At 41.3% G+C, this 24,714-nt stretch overlaps 1 protein-coding gene across 8 annotated transcripts in view; it reads right to left on the bottom strand.

The window, feature by feature from the left end:
- PLEKHH1 (pleckstrin homology, MyTH4 and FERM domain containing H1) overlaps positions 1-24,714 on the bottom strand; it is a 59,385-nt gene that overhangs the window by 20,459 nt on the left and 14,212 nt on the right. For 6 of the 8 annotated variants that reach the window (XM_087746528.1, XM_087746522.1, XM_087746520.1 and 3 more), the window contains 16 exons: positions 23,845-23,907; positions 20,922-21,071; positions 17,702-17,785; positions 16,032-16,113; positions 12,336-13,345; positions 9,876-9,954; positions 9,164-9,252; positions 8,477-8,627; positions 7,338-7,477; positions 6,460-6,570; positions 4,856-4,942; positions 3,685-3,846; positions 2,629-2,709; positions 1,443-1,622; positions 1,203-1,311; positions 147-259 (listed from right to left, as the gene is read on the bottom strand). In XM_087746528.1, the coding sequence (XP_087602654.1) occupies positions 147-259; positions 1,203-1,311; positions 1,443-1,622; positions 2,629-2,709; positions 3,685-3,846; positions 4,856-4,942; positions 6,460-6,570; positions 7,338-7,477; positions 8,477-8,627; positions 9,164-9,252; positions 9,876-9,954; positions 12,336-13,345; positions 16,032-16,113; positions 17,702-17,785; positions 20,922-21,071; positions 23,845-23,907 (2,691 nt within the window). Of the gene's footprint in view, positions 1-146; positions 260-1,202; positions 1,312-1,442; positions 1,623-2,628; positions 2,710-3,684; positions 3,847-4,855; positions 4,943-6,459; positions 6,571-7,337; positions 7,478-8,476; positions 8,628-9,163; positions 9,253-9,875; positions 9,955-12,335; positions 13,346-16,031; positions 16,114-17,701; positions 17,786-20,921; positions 21,072-23,844; positions 23,908-24,714 lie in introns of those variants that run through there. The other 2 variants (XM_087746526.1, XM_087746527.1) reach the window with 2 other exon arrangements.

The raw sequence follows: 24,714 nt of genomic DNA, 5'->3' as shown, positions 1-24,714 counted from the left end.
CGACTGTCCTATTGTAATTAAATGACCCAGCAGGCCTGTCTAAAGCAACCAATGGTGACAGTAAATGTGATGAATAACATGACCAATGTTGTTGCCCCAACAACAGAGCAAAATAACTGGAAACCATGCAATGTGCCTTTAAATACCTTAAAAAGTTTCAGAGCTTCAGTCTGTAGAGCCTCTGATGGCAGAGTTGTGAGGGATGTGTGCAACCCATCTTTACTGTAGCACAACATAGGATGTTTCCACAGAGGAGAATCTGAGGTAGCAGATGGGCAAAAACATGCAGTGTCAGAAACAGAAGAAAGATAACAGGGTCCACATTGAAAAGGAGCCTTGCTGAAAAGGCAAAGCGCCCAAGGAAGCAGCACTGCATGAGGCCACATTTATCTTTGGTGCCACTTCATTGATTTCCACAAAGCCTGCCATGAACAAGGAGTCACCAGCAGCACTAGCCATCAGCAGAAAGAAGTATTGTCATCGTCAGTCCTGCTATGTCAGAGCTTCTCATCAGCTGGATTCTGGTGAGAAACTGCTCAGCTGTGCCTTCAAACAAGAGACAAACTCCACCAGGGCAGCTGCCTGCAATGGGGGTCTTTGTTAGTGCAAATCAATATTCAACCATACGCAAGGTTCACATATAGGTCTAGGAATATGTGAGCGTGCAGGAGAAGAGTATTAAGTATGAATGCATATGTTAATACAGATTTGAGAACATGCTGCATGAACATACATGAATGAGCAAGTACCAAAGATGAGGAGAAACAGACAAGCATGGATGTATGTGTGAGGGTTTATACATGCAGACAGAGAAATAGATGTGAAGGGAAACATGTGTGAGTGTATTTAGAGGAGAGAGCATGCATTTGCATGGTCAAGATTCCCAGGAAAGGAAAATCAGGACCAACAATAACACAAAAAATTAAAGCTCCAGTTCTTTATTTTAATTTGAAATAATGTTACAGAAGTTTCAGATGCTTTGATAAACGATGTGACAATGTGATGGGCTTGTCTAGTTTCATTACAATGCCTGTATCCTCTCTGGAGACGTTACTGTGGAACTAGGGGAAAAGGACACAGTATCATATGGTGTTCTACTGAGAATCCCCTTCCCTCACCTTTGGCTGGATTAAAACTGGGAATTGAAGTTACCCTTCCTTATGCTTTGCTACCATGGAAAAGAGTTTGTGATTTCTACTTACTAGGGTCTCCCTCTGCGTCCAACAGTTTTCCAATGAGTTGTTCATAGGATGTGCCCACTGTAGCATTACTGCTACCAGCCGCTACGGTCAGATGGTACAGCCAGGTATTCTAGGCATAAGGATGAGAACAGTATGGGTCAATTCAGACTTTGTTTTCTACAAACAGGTTCAGTCTGTGTGCCCCATTTGTACGCTGATACCAAAAAGACTCCTGCTCTCCAAAAAGACTGCCTTTTATACCTTCTCCTGTTTGGTGCGAATGAGTAAGTATGTGGGACTCTGGTCCTGTGGATGAATCACCAGTGTACAGTGGGATGAGAGAAGTCCTCCACCAGTGGCTTCATAATCTTCATCAGAGTCACAGGAGCGGTCTACTTCTTCCACTTTGGACTCACGCATAGGCAGATGCCCTAAGGGACACTATAAGGAGGGGAAGTAAGTTAGATAAGTGTAGCTAATCTCCCACTATGGAGGGGAACATTGGGAAAGAAAAACCAGGTCAAAATGTTAGCAGTTCTGTAAAATGTAAGGAGTAAACTATAATTCAGTGTTTAACTACGATAATCGTGTAATCTTGCATTTCTATAGAATCTCTTCGCTTTCATCAACTGAAGTACCTACAAACTGTCTTACTACATTTATTATTTTTCTTAGGAGAGCATCCACAGGTCAGAATGAGAATATGCAAATAAAAAGATGCCTTTCCCATAAGGTACTGTTTTCTTCCCATTACACTTGTCAGTTGTGTTTACATCATAGGTTCTGCAAGGCCAGATGTGTTTTCTGATGGTCAGTTGCTCAGTATCTTGAGCCACTCTCTTCTGATCCTGGTCAGACTTTCAGCTTGCTACTGGAAAATAAGTACTTTTAAAATTACATAAATAGGTAAATTCAGACAAACAGAGCATATCTGCTGTGCTAACTCCAGAGGTCAATCCCAAGTATGAATCACAGTATTCCTTGATATTCTAAAACTTGGGTTTCAACATCACCAAGACAAAGTAACGGACCATTGGGCCAAGCTTCCAGAAACAGAAGCACGTTACACTGATTAAATGACCTCCCTCTTCCCATATTGTTGTTGCTACTTATTTTCATAACAATATGCAGAATATATTAGCTGCTGTATAAAAGTCTGCTCTAAAGGCTTCACAAGACCAAATGGAGAAAGCAAGAAACAAGACATACAGTGATCTGAGAAAGAGCAGTCACTCACCTTTTAAGTCTTTTGTCATTTTAGCTTTAAAAAAAAAAATCAGAGACAATATTGATTCTCTTTGTGGAGGCGATGCTGTTAGAAGGGGAGGAGTACAACCAAGGAAGAGCTTGAAGCACGAGACACAGAAGCAGTAAAAGCAAAGAAAACATCATGAGAAATGAGAAACGGGAAAGGAGGGTTCAGGAACAAAAGGGGAAAAGGAATTACCTTATCTTCATGATTTCGATAGTAGTAGAAAGTTTTTCCAATCAGTGCACACCAGACCAGCTTAGAGTGACCATGCTTGACCTGTAAGGAGGACAAAGAAATACATGTTTTTAAAATCAGCAGTGTTGCTGGAATGATTTTCTAGGATTTCAACTTCCAATTTGACTCTCCCTTAAAACCTTGCATATATTATTTGGTCTATGCTAATATGAGCTCTCTCAAAACATACAGGGCATCACTTCCAAAAGTAGGTAAGTACATCCCACCTAAGTAGATGGGACATAGGTGCTTATGGAAATGGCTCTAAGATTTTGTGAAATATTTTACTCATTCATAACAACCCATCATTTCTGTATCCTGAAATACAATATTAAGAATAACCTTAAGACAGTAAAAAACCAAATCATTTCATCTCAGCAGAAAAAGACCTGTCAACATGTAGTCTAGGGAGCTGTTTCCTACTGCAGATGAACAAGCTTCAGATGCAGGTTGTCTTTAGCCATCTTTAGATGCTGACCAGAATTATATTTAAAAATTCATAGTAACTTGGTATGCAAAACTAATCTACGGAAATGGCATAAAACATAAGAATTTTTAACCATTATACTTTGTACTAATGCGCACACAGTCTGTTATGACAGAAATAAATGCTAACCTAGAACCATACAAGACATTTCTTTGAAACTCTCCTATATCACCAAGTTAAGATCAATTAAATGTGACATTTAACAGCGTTTCCTGTTGTGCTTTTTTTTTTTACTATGACATGCTGTGAATTCTGTTGAAGAAAAGCATACATAAGCTAGATATTTGTTATTACTTGCTATTTGACAAAGTCAGAATCTCTCAGTAGCCTTGTTTGTCCCGTTCCTTATCATTTATACAAATGTTCCTCTCTCTGAAATACAGAAATCTACTGCCACTTTTCTTTCTTTCCCCACTCTTCTAGGGAGTATTAAAATACTAATTTCTTGCTGACATTTACCGTGCAAACCAAGAAGCTGGTACACTGTCAATACTGAGCTAAACTGAATAAAGTAAGAAATAGTATTTTACCTTGGTGAGCCAACCTTTCACAGTAGGTTTAGCATCACCATGAGGAACACCAACAGGACTAGTCACTTGCACTCTCAGGATACTCTGTAGGACATGAATCCATTCCTCCAGGATGTTGGGAGAGTCTGCTGTCAGGAAGTAGGTTCTCTTTTCTGTCACGAGCTGAAAGGAAAAGCAGTGAGTAAGTATAAAATCTGCACACCTACAAATCTTTTCTTCAGCTGCTGAGTTTCATTATCCCATTCAGATTTTTTTTTGGTGGTTTAGGAGGGATTTTTTGCGGGGGTAAGAAAAAAGGTGCTAACCCTCAAAGCCCAAGTGAAAGAACTGAAACTCAGATGAATCAAAGTCTCATGAGCTCTCTTGCTGTTTCTGTTGGATATTGTGGCTTTGTCTCCTCTCTCATCCTTTCTTGTTTGTCAGTGCTGCTGGTAATTTTTCATTTTAAAGGCGACTACATAAATGGGTTTTTTTGCTGCCTTCACTTTGTATTGCATTCTGCCTTCAATAGCTCATGACTCTTTGAGAGGAAAGATACTATGCTTTTAATAGTATTAAGCCTTAGCAACTTCATAAGGGCAGAAGGTAGCTCACAGGTCAGGCCGTGTGCCTTTCAGTCAGAGTACGAGAGAAACTTTAATGCTGCCTTTATAATGAAGTCTTCTAACAGTAATGACTTAAAACTGAAGCCAGTGATGGGCTAACTTCCAATACTTCTGAAGTTGAATTCTAATAGGAATCCAACACTTCAGATGTTTTCTCAGAACCTCCAGACATGTAAAGTCAGGCTGGAGATCTTGTGAGAGGAGTCTTTCAGAAAGAGGATATCCTAGGTACTACCTGGTTTTAATTGTTATAAGAATCACTTTTCCCCACAGATTTCAAGCTCTCAGTCCTAACTGCAAAAAAAGGAAAGTGCTATGGTGTAAAACAAAACAAAACTAAACTAAAGGAGAATTTCTTTCCATTTCAAAAAGATGTATTTGGGTTACAATTTAGCTCTCTCCCCATTTATTAAACTAACTGCATGGCTTGTGCCAAGAAACACAGGGGCCAGATAAAGTTAGCTCATATCAATTGAGACGTACAGTACCATTCAGCCTGAGATAAGTGCTCTCTCACCCAGCCACCGAGTGTGTGGTTATCTGCAGGACCAAAAAGCAACGCTTACCTGGAATGTTTGGGACCCTTCACCTCTGACAATTTGGCACGAGGAATTCAGCTCCATCTGCCCTTGTGGTTTGCGGATAACATCACTCTGAGGAAAGAAAAGCAAATATCTTTTTCAGTAGGAAAAAAAACTCAGATGGGTCTTAGGGTACTTAAATACAGGACAATATGCATGTGCAGGTTGGAGTCTGCATTCATGAGCTGGAAAGGACAGCTGAAGGTTGCCAGGTTGAATATGAGACAGTGTGATCCCATTGCAATGATGAAACAAAAGTCTCCTCAGTAGCGGCAGACAATATAACAAGGGTAATGGTGACAAATACTGTCTTACAAAGTTCACATTGGACATTAGGGAAAAAGAAAAACCAACCAAACACCACAAACCCTTTCTCACTGGGAAGGCAATACAACACCAAACAGGTACCCAGACAGTGGCTGGATTTCCACCTTGGGAAGTTTTCAAGATTCAGGCAGACAAAGCCATGGGTGGTTTGACCTACAGCTGGTGACAGTCCCTCTTCAATGTGCCCATTGGACGAGGGTCTTTCAGAAGTCCCTTTCAACCAACAGTCTAAATTCTGCATATTTATGAAACTATTTACATATATATATGTAGGTATATAATATATATGTATAATTTGCTTGTGAATTCTGATGGGTAAACCTAGTATCAGAAATAAAGATGCATTGTGCCCTAAGGTGCATTTTTATCTTGTCAAACAACTGCAGAAATAAAAAAGTTGAAAACGAATATTCTCGATATTCCTGACTTGTAAGCAAAGATGTGTATATACACAGAAATACTGTCTAATCATGCAGGTATGGAGGAAATTGCTGTGTTCAGAAGAAAGAAGTATGGAAGGTGAATATCCCTAAATATAATTCTCCATAAGGTAGCTAAGTACAGCAGAATAATGAAGGCTAAAATAAATGTATTTTATTGTATATACAAATTTTGAGTGCATACTGCTAGAATTTTTAAAATAACATAACTTCATTTGAAACAGTTGTGAGTTATAAAAAGTATTTGGAAAGGTTTGAAGGTACAAACATGCTCTCTCAATATTGTTTCATTGACCAATATAAGACAGCATTTTGCATGAAAGCTTATTTTCAATTTTACCCTAGTTTTCTAACACTTCCATGTCCATGGGGAGCATGAAAAATTAAAGAATCCAGCTTTCTTCCCCTTGAAAGTTGTAGTTTTCCTCAGAGCCCTGTATACTGACTGATGAGTATGTATCTGTGCCCTCCTGGTACTGTAATTTATTTTTCCTTTATTTTCATCTTAAACATGACCAAAGCTGGGCCATGGTATGCCTTCTCCTTTTCACCATCTGTACGAAGTTAACCAGTAGATGTCAAGCTTCTGTCCTTGTGAACAACCTTTCATCTTCTGGAAAATACCACCAGAAGGAGCTTCCCTGCCTATGCAGAGACCCACGGTTGAACCTGTGGGTCAGACATAAAGCTCTTTGGCAGGACATTTTGGGGGAAGCTTGCCCATGGCTGCCCACTCTGCCAGTGGTATCAGCCTGGAAATGGTTCTGCAGACAGCCTTCCCCTGTACCTCCACACAGGAGTAAATGTATCCCAGTGACTCACTGGAGACTTGTAGTACATGATTTGTCTGTTTCTTAGAACAAACCATCGTCTCTTCCACATCTTCACCTGGCTGCCCATTTTCAGCAAGTAACCCGATTTCTCCATGGGTTCCTGGAGGGCAAAGAGCAAGAGGGAGAGAAGGTTATCTTGCACCACTCAAAATACAAATGAAAGAGTGCTGAAGTCAAGCTCAGACACTTGCTGCATCTCCATCATTTTCCACTTTACTCTGCCAGATGGGAGTAGCAGCCATCCAAGGTCCGTGCTCTCTGCTCAACTTGGAGACTATCTGTGTAGTTGCAAACACCACATTGTGTTGCTTTAGTAAAGAAGGCATCTGAAGATCATTTCACTGATTGTTTGATGCACTGAAAACTTATTTGTCTTCCTACCATAGCAATAATTTTCCAAATAAAAGTGAAGGCTGGCTCTAAGCCATGATTAGACTCCTGTTCCTTGTCTGCTTGATCTCTTACATTCCAGAGTACAAAATTTAATGGTGTCCATGTCTGAGTTCTTTTTCTAGGCCAAAAATTCTATCCTTTCTCCTTCCTGCCTCTGATTTTCCAAATTTGCTTTGTCACAGAAGTGTAAGGCCATCATTAAAGTAGAATACGACTACAGGAAACCAGTACAGGTCATCAGGAAAGAACAGAGCCCTTGATGCTTATACTTTTATCTAACCACGTAACAGAAATTGCACCTTCTTCTGAAGCATCAGATAGTGACTTTTGATAGAAACTAGCTGGACCAACAGCCCAGTCTGTTAGAGCATCACTTTGTAGGGGATAACTCAATATGTTGTAGTTATGCTTTTTCTCTTTCAAGGCCAAGGATCTGTTTGCATCCCTTCACAACTGTGAGGTAGCAGGACTTACAGTGCAGATTCCACCATCAGTGGAATAGGAAGATGTTCGCTGTAGCTTATGTTCTGGCTCTGAATAGTCACCATCCAAGGAGTAGGCATCAGGAGGGATGGCATAGTCACTCTCGGAGCTCAGTGAGGACATAGATACACCTGTTCAAAATAAAGGAAAGAATGAGAATCACGGCTAGACAGAAGCATGCACTGAATGCTGTACACTCTGAAAAAGTTTTTGAGTTCATCATTAAGGCTTTTTTGTTCAAGAAGAACAAATCAGATCAGACTTTGGAAACTCAAACCCCACTAACTAAACTTCTGAGACTTTTTTTTTTTTCCCTAGGAAGACAAGTAGTGAGAATGAGTTTTGGATACTGACAATGAAATAAATTTGTTGCTGAATAAACAGAGATTAGAAAAATACTAAAAAAAAAAAATCAACAGACTTGTTATCTAAAGTTTTCAGCTTGGAAACATCCACTATAAAGCCTCAAACCCCTCTCATTCAAACTAAAAAAAAAGGCTCCCTCACCAGCAATGGGGCTTTGCTTTCTGTGAATCTTCCACCACTGGTCCATGGCAATGCATGGACATATCAGCCAATGCATCACAACAGAAGTTAAGACTACATGAAATGGGATTCTATTTTATTGACTACCAATTGTAATGAAAATTCCACTCAAGGATCCAGTTTAACCTTCCCAGCAGTCAAGAAAAATTGTCCTAGCTAGGACCCAAATTACCTGATACCTCTCAAAGATAGGAAACATTTGCTTACTGGTCAAGAAATTATCAGCCAGTGACAGAGACAAAAAAACATTTTTGTTAATGTGTCAGTACTAGCTTGCTTGCAAAGAGAAGTCACAGAAAAGGTATGTGGATGGTTGCACTGGATATGTGATGAATTTGGGAGATCAATCGTTCCCACAGTCTTAGCTTAGCAATTATCTGGGTGGAAATCTACCAACGGTAAAAACCCATCCAAGAGGACAGGTTTCTATTGAGTAGCTGCTGATGTCTGCACACATTCTGGGAGAACTTATTAGCATCACCAAGGCCGAGCATTTGCTTGTCACTGATGATGCTGTTCAGAACATCTTGCCCCATCCATGATGACAGAGTTCATGCTGCTCAGTAGCAATATTCCCACTTTACCTCTCTTCACTGCACGAGGGCTGCCTGGCATGCTAGCTTTCCTGTTCTCGCATCCAGCAGTAGAAGTCCTGAGGCTGGCATGGGAGCCACAGTCATCATCAGAGCCTGAAGACTCATCTAAGAAAGGCACGTTGCTGATCTGTGTGGCTTTCTGGAAAACAGACCTGTATGGTCAGCGTGTGAGGGAAGAGGACAATCCCTGCTCAATAAGAAGACAGAGCAATCAATGCAGGCCCTTCATTTTCACACTGCCTTGCCCACTACTGTCCCGGGGCTCCTCATTTCCTCCCTTTCTAGTCTGAGAACTTCCAAACTGGACTCTCTATTCTGATCTGCTTGGGTCTCCTCTGGTTACACCCTCCTACTGTTCCACAAGCCCCATGCTTCCCCGTAAGCTCTCAAGAACCTTCTTCCATTTCATTCTCTAGGCTACACCCCCTATTACCCCCTAGGTTTCTGAAGCCTCATAGTGCACATTGCAGCTTCCTGGACCAAAACTTGCTGCAATGTTCTGTATTCCTAAATACATTTATCACCTGCTACTCCTGCATTCTTTTGGTGTCCAGTACTTCCTGGCATTCTCTAATTTTCTTTCCTTTGCTGCACAGCTTCAGCCCATTCTCTCTCAAATTACTGGCAGCCCTGGACCATGCTTTTTGTAAGAGGAAAAGTGAGGTAACTCCTTACCCCCTTCAGTGTAGTGTAGACTGGCACTGTGACATTTCTGTAGATGAGACAGGTAAATGGCCCAGAAGTTGAACGCGAGAAACTGGAAACTGGGAAAATTCAGAGAGAGAGCAAGAGAGCAAATAATACAAACTGGTGAAAAGGAGAAGGTTTTAATGGAGAGGTACAGTATGCGTGTAAGAACGTAGCCTCTTGGAACATCAAATAATGGAGGACTGCCATCCTGGACCATTTGGCCTGAGAAAGGCCAGGAGATGTGCTATTAATTACACACAACTCCCAGAGACAGCTGCAATGCTCTCTCCACGTAGCCTGTAAGACATCTTACCCACCCTGTGCTCCCCATGGTACAATGGCAATCCAGGGCACCATGTCCAAACAGGTAAAAGCCATAACAGGGGAAGGTGGTGGTGAATCACAAGACTAAAAGCAGGTCAGACACGCAGAGGCAGAACAGTGTCAGTCAAAGTGATGAAAGAAATAACAGGGTCCCTGAAGATGTCACTGAATGTAGGGGCTCAAACAGCCCAGCACTAACCATTCCTGAGATCAGATGTATCCTCCTCCCTTCCTTTCTTTATCATGGCTATCTGCAAAATCAAATTTACTTTGAAAACAGGCAGGGAAATGAAGAAATGTGAACAGCCAGAAGCTCAGGTCCCACTCTGTCACTTAAAACTCCCTCTAAGGACGGTTCTTGTCTAGAACTTACAGCAGCTGGAAGTATCGTTCACCGTGGCCACTTCAGACAACCTCATGCCAGACTTGGCCACAGCATAGATTCGACTCTCCTGGAACAATAATACCATGAATAGCAATAGTCAGACAAAACCACGATTCCTGCAAAAAGAAATGCTTGTGCCACAGAATCACATCACAATCACACCTTTGGGCAGGAAGGAGGGGCCCTCTAAGAAAGATTGCTTATTCCACCAGATGTTGGGTGAATGACCATTAGTGGAAATGTGCCTCTGTGTGCGATTCCCTGAATCACAACAGACTTGGCTTGTAAATGCTACAGAGATTATATCCACAGACTGGAACACGTACATGCAATTATCAATAAATGAATATATCACAGCTTGGAAAAAGCTGTTTTTTCCACTTTATGAACTATGCATTAAAATGAATCAAGAACAGCCCTAAACCAGGACAATTTACTGAGTCACCACCTGCAAAGGATTCCCATTCTCTGCTAAGGGAATGAAAGAAATGCCTGGAATGATCTTGATAAGCCTGTGTCTCAGTTATAACAACATACGGAGCTTTCAGTTCAAAGGATCTCCAAGTGCCCCACAAATTGATAAAAATTCCAAGGGGAGAACCCAAACCTGTAACTAAATGCAATGTTATGACTAAGATATCAACCAGTCTAAAATGGATAAAAATCAAAGCTAGGAATCCTCTTGCTGCTCCTTAAAGCTTACAACCAATCATTATCAGATAACACACATAATACATATACATGAGAGTTCCTAAGACTGCGAAGTCAAGTACACCAAAAGAAGAAATTACAGAATTAGTATTGTCTGTACGTATATGCATTGTGATTTAGTCTCTAATGAAATAGCCTATGCATTTTTTTTCCCGGACACTTCCTGTTCAAGGCACATAATGGATATTTCTTACTGATTAAGCTGCTGTTTAATATTCTATTCATGCTTTAGTGTTTGATATACTTAAATTTGCCCTACTTGGATACATTTACTTGACTCTGGTCTGAAGACAAAATAATGGATTTTTTCCTGTGGTGTTCTTGACTATAATACTGCAATGCTTCATAAACTTTAATAAAAAATTTTACAAAAACCCTGGGAGGGACAAAATGGGTGCTATCACTATTTTCCAGAAGAGGAACTTGGACATACGTTCTTTGAAATATCCAATATCTTTGGAGTACACATTTCAAGATGTGCAAGACATGACTTTATGAGAATTTAGCATCATATAACATTGTTTGTAAAGAAAACAACTGAATACAGTTGCCGCAGAGAAGTGCTCAGCACTTCTCTAATCAAATTTACTTGCCAAACTCAAGTTAAGACATTCAGAAGGTGTGTGTGGAGCTGATGATCACCTGTGAAAAATTTAGCTTAAGGGACTAGAAGAAGCTTACATGGGAACTCTAGACCAGAGAAAGGAATAGTAGCCAACCTCTGAGACGTATTTCCCTTCTTCCAAGTGAGTACACTGTTCATGACAACTTTCTGACTTCTGCAGCAAATAAAACCAACATCTTGGAAACTGCAGTTTCTTTTACTACACTATCCAGCTTCATCCCCAGCACAGTTCCATATTATGGACTGAATGAAAAAAGATACCTTTGGAAAAATAGCTGTGATCATACCGGGGTTTAAACTGGTATCATAAAGGACACAGCCAAAGATCACAAATAATGTTAAGTTTTCATAGAAAAAAAATTATAAACCATGAGGATTAACAATGAGTGCTTGATATTGCACCTGCAATAAACCACTTGTTTGCCTATGCCTTTAAAAAAGCAAATCGAAAATAATGGAATTATCTCTTTTGATACTAGACTGATTTCCACCAAGTTTATCAGTTAGATTGACACATTAGCAAACAATCCAACCATCTGAACTAACAAGTAACTGAAAGTGACAATAACAGACTTCTCTCTCACATGAAGCAAGCAACAGGACATGTATATTCACTTTACCAATGGTTTTCACATGATTTTCCTGATAGCAGAAGTATACCATGAGATAGGAATGTTGAGATCTAATCCATGTATGTATTCTAGTATTCACAGCTTTTTCTGACCCTGAAACTATCTGGTCTGGTCCATTCACTTGCATTTATGACTCATTTTTCTATCTTAAACATGTGACAACAGAACTAAGGATTAACTTTTGATGACCCATAAGGATAAACCTGCAGCACCTCTTGACTTTCATTTTTATTCCTATGTTTCTTGAGTACTATTTTCTTCCATGGATTTTTTTTTTCCTTATAAATAGAAAAGAACAAAAAAATTGTCAGTGGAACCAGCATGCCCCTTGATCTGGAACTGTCAGGCTAGGTGGTTCAGAAAAGTGACTGATGTCCACAGGAAACAACTGCTTGAGACCAAGAGCTCTTGTAGCCTAACTACTGGGCACTACTCAAAGCTAAGCAGCACTTCTCAGACTGTTGTCCTTGCATTTCTTACCCACGATGGGAATCTGTGCAGCGGTGGTGTGGGGGGTTTACCTCCTGGGTCAAGTACGCCAGCCTCAGAACTCACAGCTTCTCTTTGCCCTGCGGATAAGTGGTTGATCTCCTCACACACTCCAGCTTCTTCCCTCACCAGGCCACGCTCTGTCTCCATCTTCTCCAGTACCCCATCATCATCAATGTCTGTCTCCTTCACTTGCCCGTGGCAGACTGGAGAGTCTGTTATGGGCTGAAAGATACTAGCCTCTAAGCTCATTACACGATGGAAAGAATTAGTCCCTGGCTGTGGTTGGCTGTAATGTCTCTTGGCTAGTTGGATACTGTCTCTTGGTGTATTGGGAGTTCGTATTTTCGGAAAGGTCATACTACTGCCAAGGCCACATTCCCTCCCTGGACAGAAGGAATGTGCTGTAACAGCTGATGTTGACACAACTAGAGGTGGCTCAGCAGTTTGGAGATGGCCGTCAAGCATGTTCATTATTTCTCCTGAGGAAGACGAGTCCAGCCGGTGAGAGCGGAACCTGGCACTCAGATCATCAGAGAAGCAGGTGCCATCCAAAGCCACTTGTTGCAAGGTGCTGACAGCGCTACAGTTTCCTTCCAAAGACGACTGGAAAGTCAAAGCCTCAAGGATTCTTGTGGCCTCAGCTGGAGGGTCCAGTGATGCAGGATCAGAGCACTCTAACCTGTGTTCAGAACTTACAGCTGGGAATATGTCTTTCTCTGTGGAGAGATTCCAGCTTGACGGGTCAGACATGAGCTTCAGAGTGCTCTGGGAAAGCAGAGATTTATCCTCTCCATCCTCAGTAAAGGTGTCATTGGCAAGGACTATGTTTCCTGTAGAGAGGACATGTTTGGTAGGTCCTGTCTGACACGCCTGTCTGAAATGAGGTGCAAGGAGCACAGATTTCTGGTCTATCTCCTCAGCAAGAGAGGCCTGTGATGCTCTGGGCTTCAGAGAATTACAGCTCCAAAGAGGTTCAAAGGGAGGAATGCTGGTCATATCTACAATGGAGGAGAACATATGGTTAGGGCATTCAAGTGCTTCACTGTCTAAAATGTTACTTGCTAGTGTAAGTTGTTCATGTCAGTTGTATTTCAATAGTACCCTGGCCTGGTCAGGACTATACAGAATGGAAAGGAGATGGCTGGGCACAGCTATAACAGAAGTGCTATGTATTTATAATTGGGAATAGTACAGAAAAGATGAAGAGGAAATGACTAATTGCTGTTTCTTGCAAAAGTGGAATTAAGGGGTGCCTAATGAAATTATCAGGCAGTGCATTTGAAATTTACAGAAGGAAGGTTTTTTTTCCCAAACAAAACAGGAAACAGAATGCTGCGGTGTCCAAAAGACAGGCCAGAAAAAGTAATTTATCAGTGGTACAAATAAGAGTTTAGACAGAAGTTCTGGCCTAGGAACTTCCTAAAACACTGACAGCAGAAGCTTTCAGTCTAACTCAACATAGCAGTTTTTACTCTTACCTATCCATGATTATGTGTCTCCTCATCTCTTAAAACAGCCATGAGAAGGAAGTGCACCTGTCCACACAATACTTTGTCAAAAACCACGTAAGTGGCCAGAACACTGCCTAGCATGGCTTTTGACTTCAATGGGCCTACAGTGATTTAAGCCATCAAATAAGCTGGTACAGTTCCTCCCATTCCTAGGGGCTAGATGAGGCTTCCAGCATATGTATGGAGACCTTCTTAACTATCACACCAATCAGTGAGGTTACTCTCTTTTCAAGACTTTCCCTAGAGCTTTTTGCTATCCTTTTGTGCTATATGACCCAAGCAGTGCTTTTTGTCAACAAGTTTTGTAACAGCTACTTACATGTTTTTGCTGTAAAAACTTCCTTTTCTTTGTTTATTTTATCTCTGCCCCTTCAGTTGCTATATGAGAAGATGACATGAAAGATAGATCCTAGATTGCATCCATTGTTCCTTGTCTATTTAGTGCCTACACTTTATAATTCTTCTACTTTCTTCCTTTCCATAATTACTAGATTTAAAGACTATCTCAGTTCTACAGGTTCTGCTGAATAGCAGCTTTAGTGTATGAGAAAGTGTGGATAAAACTTGGAGTGTCAGAGGATGTTACTTCACTTTATGATTTTGATTGACTTTGGCATTTATATATTGCCTGACTGAAAAGAACCAAGTCATAAGATGCTTTGGAAATTGCATAAATATGGGTGAGCGTGACTCCACACAGCTATCGCTGAAAATGCTGCCTGAACACCAAACTCTACAGGCATTGCTTAACCCTAATGGGATTTACAAGGAAGTGGAAACAAACCGAAGACACAAAGTAACAGAGGGAAGGGCAAACAACAGAATAAATCACTGTTGATTGTGGAGAAGATGAAACTCGCTCTTGGAAACACAGCTGAGAAAAAGACAACCATAAGAGCCTGACTTTGGCACTGGAGTCACAAGGAACTGAATGCTAACAAAGCTATTCCTAACACGTAACGCTGGCACACACAAATCCTGGCACACATTTTCCCCGTCCCTGAGGTAAATCATTAGTGTAGACTGAAAAGAGGCCATTCATTTTAAGTATTATTGGTATTTTTGCAGCTTCCTAGATGTGACAGGAGATGAAGCAGAGGAAGCTGCTACTATTAGCATGGCAAGCAAGAAGAGATTTGTCTCTCTGCAGAGGCCTCTGAATTTAGCCTGGCACAGTGAGACTAGTGGGGGATAAGAGGAGAGGATAGAGCTGTTTACTGCCCAGAGAGTTGGGATCCAGGGAACACTTAATACCAGATTATTAACGCGGCTTACCAGCCATTCTCTTTTTGTAAACAGCCAGAGGGGATGAGAAAAACCCAATCATAAAGCATTTAGCTAGAAACATGGTGGGATTTAAAAGGAATTTTGCCCTATTCCCTTGCTATGGAGTGATAGGAATGCCAGAAAGACGTCTGCAGGAAAGAAATGCCCCCTGCCTGCATGCCCAGCGAAGTTCTGGAAACTAGCTTATCTTACTGTGACCAAACCAAGCTCATTTAAAAAACAAAACAAAACAAAAAACCAAAAAGAAAATGGTTAAGAGAGAATTTCCTCTTCAAAATGTGTTGCAATGAAAGGTGCCGATTTCAAGCCCTGGAGACCAAAGTTCTCCATCTATCCACCAAACAAGAACTGCAAAAGCACAAGCACCGTAAGCAGCTTTCTCCAACCCAACCTGATAGCACAGAGGAACCCAGCTTCTAAAGGCAGACCAGGTGGCTGCTGCCTTGGCCCATTCAGTCCTCGGTTACTCGGCTCACATGCCAGCAGAGGTTCTGTGGGGATGAGGGTAATTCGCATGTGGATGTGAAGTGAAATACCTCAGGGACTTCTACCCTGCACCACTGAAGTGAATGGAGAGTTTTGCTATGTATTTCAATGAGTGCTTCAAATTCAGGACCTCAGTGGCTTATTTTAATGGTAATAGCAGACTCTGAAAAAAAGGGGTCTGTATTCAATCACTGGTGGGAGACCAATTAAAGAGTTTTTAAGGCAGGTAACCAATGTTATTCCCATCTCAAAAATGGACCCACCGAAGAACAGAGAAATTCTACTGCTTGCTTACTGTCACAAATGCTAATTGCTGACATAGTTAAGAATACAACCCAGGAATGCTGACTTCCACTCTTGTGGTGGTTACTAGGCTACAATGCCAGGTGAACACATTTACCTTGCAATGTATCCTGAAGGGCTTCAATTTGCTCCGTCAGCCTCTGATTACAGTTTTTCAGGTGGTAATTTTCTAGCTCAAGCTATGAAACAACAATAATAAAAACTGAAAAATAATGCAAAACTGTGTGTGCATGTGTTCCACTATACAGAACATGTCTTCATCTTTATTACATTCAAGTGTCTGAACAGGAAAAGGAAAAAAAGATGGGTGAGTCTACCAGTCACCTTGAAATCCTTCTCCTCAGCAGCTCCACTGGACAACCCACTTAAACATTTCTCTGTGCTTTCTCAAATAGCCTCTGTATATACTATTCGCACTTCTCAAACAGGTCTTTTAATTTCCTTCCCTGCTATTGTTTATCATTTACTCCTGTTCCAGAAATAACTGTCATGAAAGAGATAATCAAAAAACTATTACCCAGGAGGAGCGTTTTTCCCTCTCACCCTGTATGTGGTAAAAGGACATCCCCTGGATCCAGGGGACCAAAGGAAAAAAAAAAAACAACAAAAAACAACCAACATTAAGGGTGCATTTACATTTGCAATTAGTGCATGAGTGATCATTTTCAAATTCGCCTTATGACTTTGTTTTAAGTGTCTCAGCATACATTCTTAAATGCAGCACTGGTGCACCCAAAGAGGCTTCCCTCTTGATGGAATCAAAGTTGAAATTGCACCCATGGTGCTGTCTAGAGCAACCCATTTGCAACACAGATGCAAAATCGTTCAGTTGGCAGTGGTCCACTTGTACATGGTATGCACCTAGAATTAGCATCTGGCACGAACTTCATCGCCAGTAAAAACACAGTGTGAGTCCTGGATTCGCAGCAGGTCACACCAAGTCAACCCCTGTGCTTTCTCCTTTGTGCTGCACCAGTCAGTAATGTAGATGCACATTAAGTTATCTCATATAGGAGAATGAAAAAAGGAAGCACAGCAGCTCGGTGAATAATCTAGGCAATCTAATGAGATTACAAAGTCACATCATAACACAATTAGTGCCCACAAAGACTGCTTCTTCCAACTCCAACCAATTCCCTTTCTGGCATAAACTGGGAAACCTGTGGCTTTAACTTGGAATCAAAGGGAAAGACCAGATAGCCCCACTCCCAGTTGTAAACTATTACTGCATCTTTAAAACTGCATGCTGACCCATTGCTATCTCTCAGTTTTTCTACAGTGAATTAGGTCAGATACAGGCATAAGCCCACAGGATGGATAGGAGGGAGAGGTTAGATGTAAGAAAATGCTGGGCAGTAGAAAAACAGCGTTAGTCAGAGATGGGAAATTAAGGAAGAGCAAAGGACATGTGTTTGTTTAACAGCTGCTTTGTCAGAAAAAGAGACAGGAACTGCAGCCAGAGAAAAAAGGGACAGGCAGAGGAAAGCTTGGTGAAAGCCACTTGTGACTAGTAAATCTTCTTTAGAGACTGCTTTCAGGCATTAGTGACTTCACAGTCATTTATAGTTTGCCCAAAGCAGTAAATAGCCCTCAGTAAGAGGGAAAACCCTAGCTCTGCAACTGAGTGTGTGTAGGGCCAAAGAAGCAGAAAGCCTCTGTGGCAGCCTGACTGTCCTCAGACTATTGTCCGACATAGGAGCCCACTGGCAGTGCATTCAGTGTACCTAGTCATAGGCCCTGAAACCTGGCAGCAAGCTAAAGACTCACCTCTCTCAGCTTAAATGTAACCCACTCTTTGATCTTGGCAGCTTTCTCTTGAACAATTTTGGCTTCCTCAGTCCTCAACTGTTTCTGTGCCAAAAAAAGATTAGATGCGTTAGGAGAGTACAACTGACTGTTCTCAGTAAGTTACTGCATCAGGAGTGACTTAAACACTGAAGGTTTCATTCCAGATATAAGATTTAAGTCTGCTATTTGGATATTATCATTTAGCTGGCCTCTGAAAAATCAAGCTCTAAGTTGTCTTACAAATGGAGTCAAATTCAGAGGGTTGTTTCAAAAATTTCTTGTGGAATAGCAAAATCCAATTCAGGTAATGATTGCTAACCTACCACAGTTTGTTTTGAGTACAGTCTGCAACTTTTCCTGCTTTAGATGGTTCTGCAATGTTGCTGTTTGCTGTTGAGCATCTGTAGTGTTCCCCCAGCCTACACAGACACGCATTGTTTGCCGAAGTTAATAAGAGTTAAGCAGTGCCTGTAAGTGATTTATAAAATAGTGTAATTCTTCCAAGCAAAAGGGATTCAACTGCTGCAACCACAGGTGTAGAGTATAGACTTTAAAGGTGCATGAGATGGAAACTAACACCAGCAATGTGTTTAACACGCACATGCAATATTCTCATTGAGAAAGTAAATTAAAAAAGAAAGATAGCAGACTCAGGATAAAAAAAGCTCCAAAACTTGACCTTGAAACTCTAAGACCTGCTATGAGGTTTTGAGATGGTGTAAGTGATTGTATGTTTACATATCCATTGAAACAGGTTCTACTCCACACAAAGGTGTTATGGGAATACTCTTGATCTGCACAATGAACATTTTTCCCAAGTATCTGCTTGGGCAATATTGCTACAACACCATGTTTGCAGCTGTGTTTTCTCAGCTATGTTTTTTTTTCCTTTTCTGGGAATTTCCTTTGAAAGACGCTGGACTGGTACAATCACCTGAAGCCTTCTGTTCATCTCCTGTGTGGCTTCATCAGAAGCAATGTCACTGAAAGGTCTCCTATTTACATAATGATTTAAACAACTACAAGGAGAAATCAGTTCCAGGAGGGAGGGACGGAGGGGGAATATACTCTGTATGGCACATTCAGCCCTAGTTTCTCTAATTAAATGGACAGAGGTAATACATTCTGGTAGCAGTTGGTGGTTTCTCTGCTAGATTTTTTTTTCTGATGTGAACAAATATCAGTAATTATGATAATAAAAATGTCAGTGCTTCCCCCCCCCCCTTTTAAATTTTTCACACTGAAGAGTGTAAGTTCACTTAATGAATACCATATAAATACACAGTAGACTGCAGGAAATCCCCCACATCTTCACATTGCTTTTAATCACCACATGCTATTCATCACCACAACGGCACATTTAAAGGCTCTTATTCAAATATGTTTGCTGACTTTAAAACAGACCTTGGCAACATTATGGGTAGCAGTAACATTTGTAGTCGAGTGTAATGAAATAGAAGTAATCAAATCTGATGCTTCAAGAGGAGGATTTATTTAGTTTTTCTCCCTGAATATGGCTACATGTGTTCCTAATTATCAGGTACCAGCCTTTGCTGGAGTCAGAATATTAGATGTGCCTACTGGTCTGAAATGATCTGGCACATATAATGGATCTACCATAGTTCTCTGGATGTCCATCTCATGGGTAATGCCTTTGAATCCCTAATGACCCAGACTTGTCTCAGATCAGGGACCAAGAGGTAAAAGATTCAGAATATTGCTATGCTACATGGTAAAGTGGAATGCCAAGATTTTATTTAGGGTCCTAAAGTTGGATAGTGACATGATGACAGCATTGTCACACAGCTTAGTAAGCCCTGCCTCTAAGCAGAACCAATTCACTCAGGCACAGCACCCGTAGATGCAGTTATTGTGCTTTAAGATCCAGAAGCAGTTAGAGATTCTTTGTGTCCCATGCTATTGTGTGGTCCAGACATGACCTCAGTGTTCTCTTACTAACGCTCTGAACTCCACAGCTCTCCCCACCCCAGTGAAAACAAATACGATGCCTTACAGGGACCCTTAGTGACCTTCCAGCACTGCCACCGTCCATCCCATTCTGAAACTAAACTGGTGACCCTGATAAAGAGTGTTTCTTGTCTGAAATTGTCAAGCTCCTACTTTCATTTCTAGAATCTCATTTGGCTCTTGTTGTTCGAATAAAAAGATTTCTACTAACAGAACATTTTTCCCACTTGTGTTTGTTGATTTTAATCAAATCACACCTCACATTTTTTGGTAAATCAGAATTTCTTCAGATTGGAAGAGCTGTTTCCAGACCTTAATCACTATTGTAGCTCCTTCTGAACACCTTCTTTCTCTTCCAAAATGCAGAAACTTCATCTACATTCTGCCTGAACAAGCTGGCCTGGGGAAGTGACCTGAAATCCAGAGTATTACAAAGATCTGATGCCTGACCTCCACACTACACTTGGTCTGAGTAAGTTCAGACAGCTTACCAATCTATTTTGCCCTTGAAATAGGTGACAATTAACTAAATGTAAAATGTAACTCAAATGGCAAAGTATGTTTTGTGTAAAATTCTAATGAGCTATTTCCATTTAAAAATAATTTACTTAGCAACATATAAGAACACCTCATTCCTCACATTATAAAAACCACAGGGCAAGGCCTTTACTAGAGCTGAAATACAAGCTCTGCTGTAGATGTAGCTCCTTCCTTCCACCAACTGAGAATGGAAGAGACTAGGAACTATCCATACTGGGAAACAGCTGCTCTTTTATAATGAGGACATCTGACAAGAGATGAACTATGCTAAAGGATTGCTGAAGACTGGGAAAAGTCCCTTCCCAAAAAGCAGCATATGCCGAGTGAGAGATGGGCTACATAATGATTTTGCAGAGCAATCTATATGCTAGGAAGCCAGAGAAATAATGTGACCAGACTCAAGTGTTACAATTTAGGGTCTCAACACTGCCTCAACACTCACATAAGGAAGTCCTTTAAGGACATCCACCAGTCTCCTATAATGAAGGGACAAGGGCTACTGAGGCTGAATGGATGTTTTTGTCTGAAAAGAGAAAGGAAGGAGAGGATCTTGCACTGAGCAGGGCATCATTTTACAGCTGATCCGAAGGCAACTGAGAGGCTAATATGTAATGAAGACATAATCCATACCTTTGAAACGTACATTATAACTCATGAAAGCTACAGATCTCCCTGTAGAAAACATCTTTACCTGTTTTGCTAGCTGTGTCTCCAATCTGTTGATCAGATCTTCCTTTCCTTGCACTGTGCCCATCAGCTCTTGGTATTTCCTGTGCAGAGTGTTGTCTGATTCACTGGTCTTCACGTTGGCTAGTTTTATCTTCTCTTCCATAACTCTGACCTGTAATGACAATCAGAGAGAGATTAAAAAAAAAAACCAACAATGCAAATGAAGGAGCTGTTTGTTTAGTGGTAAGACCCTAACTGAGAGTATTTGTGGGTTTCATATTTTTGAAGTTGGGAAACGAAGAAAAAAAAACTCTTCAAGTCACACTTAGTTTATATCCACATCTGAAAAGAACATTGTCCATTCATTTGTAATGCTGAAGCAGTAACAGATGCAAACTGAACCATGAACAGATAAGCACATCGTGGACTGTGAAATACTTGCACACTATTGGTCAAAGAGACCATACAGGCACTATAGTCTACATAGACATATGGGCAAGGTACGCCACATTTTCCTCCTTTGCAATACTGTGGTCAGCTTTTTACCCCATTCACTACCAAGGTATACACCACAAAACCCTGGCCATTTGCTTCACATCAAGATTTCTATAGGGAAATGTACTACGGAGTTCCTTCCTCCTCCTATCCCGAGCTTAGACAATGTTTTGGCAACTTCTGGCTTTCTGACAAGTGTTTTCTCCAGACCTGCTACAGAGTTACCATGTTAGATATTTCAGAAGCTTTGCCCATCTCTGAGCTCCTGCCAGTGCCAACACTTGTTCATCTCAGCAGGAGAAGCACTAATGTAATGCTCCTTTACTACAAAGTTTTAATGCACTAAAATCTAGCTGCTGCTGAAGCCTTTCAGGTTTTTAACAAATTTTTAAAACATCTTTGCTTTCTTCAAAACCTATGTCTCTCACTATGCCAGTCTGTTTTATCATTACCTCATCCTATTGCAATGGATTATAAGACTTCATTTCTAAAGGTGAATGGATTTCCACCAACTTAACTCAAATCTGCTAATTGCAGCATTTGATGACGGAAAAATACTTGGTTCCAACACATCCCAGAAAGAACGAATCTGCAAAGAAACCAACTCCAGATACCATTAATTCGGCATGAATTTGGAGCCAGGAAGGCAGAATGCGGGCAATGATCTGAGCACTTCAGTGTCTGTGCAAGAGAGTTATTCATGCTCTGCTGAGCAGCCTACACTTCATACTTGCAGAAGCTGTGTTTTGTCCTCCTGTCTGCCTGCATTAGGCACAGAAGCAAACTGCCTCTTCCTCACACTGAATCAGAAAGGTAGGCGCCCAACATCCGAGCCAGAAAACTAAGCCTGCTGAGTCGGATGTGTTTTCATTAGAGTTTAGGGTGATTATAGTAAAAAGAAATGGCCCCTCCTTTCTGTCTGATGCTCAAATGCTGACTCTGTAATAGAGGCTCAGAGAGGGGACTGCAAACATGTGATTTCCTTAATTGAGGTTGGCAGCTACAGGGAGCCCATTGAATTAACAAATCCAACCCCCCGGACTCCTGGAGAGAAAGATAACAAGGGATTTTACACTTGATGTGGAGCCCTCTCATTTGTCAGCTGCTTCTCATTCATGGTGAATATACTTGTTAGTGGAAGGGAATGGTCCTACTCCTTATGCTGTCACTTCTTCAGGCTGTCAGGCAGCTATGAAGTATTTCTCCAGGAACACTTATCTCTGGATGTGGATCAGGCTGCTGGAAAGGCAGACCCTACAACTTTGAGGGTTGCTAGTCTTTAGGACCTGCCAACACATGGCTGCAGAACTGCTGGTGGCAGCTGAGTGAAGGCAACCCTCATTTCTCCTACACCTTCCCAGCCAAGTTCTCCCTTTCTTGCCCAGTCTCTGACCTGGATTTGACTTGCTCTCCATCTGCTCCCTTGCTGTCATTGCATCTTACCATATCATGGGTGCTCTACTCCTGTCATTGAGGTGTCTGCTAGTATGAAACCTCCTTCACTGGCCTGTGGCAATAACTATATTTCCTGCTGGTGCTGTCACAGTGACAATGTTACCTTTGCCTGTCTTGATTGGGTGTGGACTTACTGATACCACTCTCAAGAACAACTCTTGTTCTTGGTTGGCAATTGCTGATCTAGCATAGAGGACAACAGCATAGTGACTAGACATAGCATCTTTCCTATATTTAAGCTGGTCAGAAAAAAATCTTGACACCAGTACCAAACTGGCATGGAAAAGTACGTTCTGCAGAAAGAATACTTTACCAGGTGCTTCAAGCTCTTGATTCCTAGGCAATATGTTTCCCAGTGCTTATAACACTGCCTATTCAGTCCTTCCTCTTTGACAGCCATTCTTGGCCATCTTGCACAGCTCTTAGTTCTGTGCTTTAATCTCTGACTCAATGCTCAGTCCTGCAGCTCTTGTCCAGCTGGAGGGAGCTGGTTCACTTCAAACCTTCCCTTCAGCAGTGGTCAGCAGTGGTACAGGAGCTCAGACCATCTGGCCCTTCCTGGCTCTTTTGTTTTTATAATACTCCTTACAGCGCAGATTGTACAACAGTCTGCTTCCCAAAGGTCCATTATTCTTCGCAGCCTGTTCACAAGCTGAAGTCTCTCTCTCCTTCTCCATTATAGTCCTGAGGTACAACATGACCTTCCTTTTCCATAACCAAGCATGCCTATCACAGATGAGGGAGTAAAGGCTGTGAAGCTGAGAGGCAGATACAAGGTGCTGGTTTTCATTTAGGGTTGAAGCTATTTAGGCGCCTGTTTGTAGCTCAGGCTCAAAGACTAGGAAGTAGACCAGAAAATCCATTCGCCACTGTAAATCAATGTTTCCCTAGTAGAGCACAGCACTGCAGAGTGCTGCCTGTATGGTAGACTGGAGGGAATTTAGAGTAAGTTCCTGCTTGGCTTGTACCAAAGCAACTATAAGAGAATCTCTTACCTGTTTCTCTGCATCCTCAGCTCTTTGCTCTGCTTCTATCACTCTCTGTTCCAATTCCTGCATCTTCAGAGCCAGAAGAGAAGGAGGGAAGAGGGGGAAAGAAAGAAAAGAAATTAACATCACCTGGAAATTCACCTGTTTAACTCAGGAATCTTCCATTTCTTGTGCAGGTCTACAGAGATTTGGCATCTTTTGGGTTAACTGGGCAGCTTTGATCAGGAAAAAAAAAAAGCCTTTGACCTTTTCCAGTCTTCTGCCCTACTTTGAATTTACCGGAACTGTTTTCTCATTAGTGAGCTTCATCATTCATTACATGGGTCAAGGGAATAGTCCCAAAGTCTTGACCCTGTCTCTACAATTTACACAGCATGGGCTGTCCCTGCAAGAAGCTTGTCTATAGTGCGACATTCTTTCCTGTTTTTATTTCAGCTAGGATTCATTCACAATGGTAAATAACAATGAATACGTCTTGGAAAGCTCACAGCAGGTTCTCTACGATGCCACATTATAACCAATGAATACTTTGTTTTGGCTGCAAAAGCATCACAGGCTCATAACTGACAAGATTAACAATGATCTTAATTTTCCTATGCTTCTTTTCATTTTAAAGAGCTTTGCAAACTGACAATTCTGTGATTCTTTATCTGAGCATTGCTGCTATTGAAATCAAAGGACACTGAATAGAATTTTATTCTAAACGTATATAAATCACTTCATTCTCAGTGAAATGCAGATGTACCTGGGGTTCCTCTAACAACTTACCACTAGAGCCTAGCATTTTTTTTTTTTAAATAGCAACCTAGGACCTCATTCAGTGCTTGCAAGGTCGTCTTCCACCACGTGCCCTGCTTCGATGGGTCTCAGATTTAA

The sequence above is a fragment of the Nipponia nippon genome, unplaced genomic scaffold (assembly GCF_047370975.1).
Source record: "Nipponia nippon isolate SJK-2023a ecotype South Korea unplaced genomic scaffold, ASM4737097v1 scaffold_10, whole genome shotgun sequence".
NCBI classification, from domain to species: Eukaryota; Metazoa; Chordata; class Aves; order Pelecaniformes; family Threskiornithidae; genus Nipponia; species Nipponia nippon.
The sequence above is the reverse complement of the archived record's forward strand: the minus strand, read 5'-3'. Positions and strand labels throughout refer to the sequence as shown.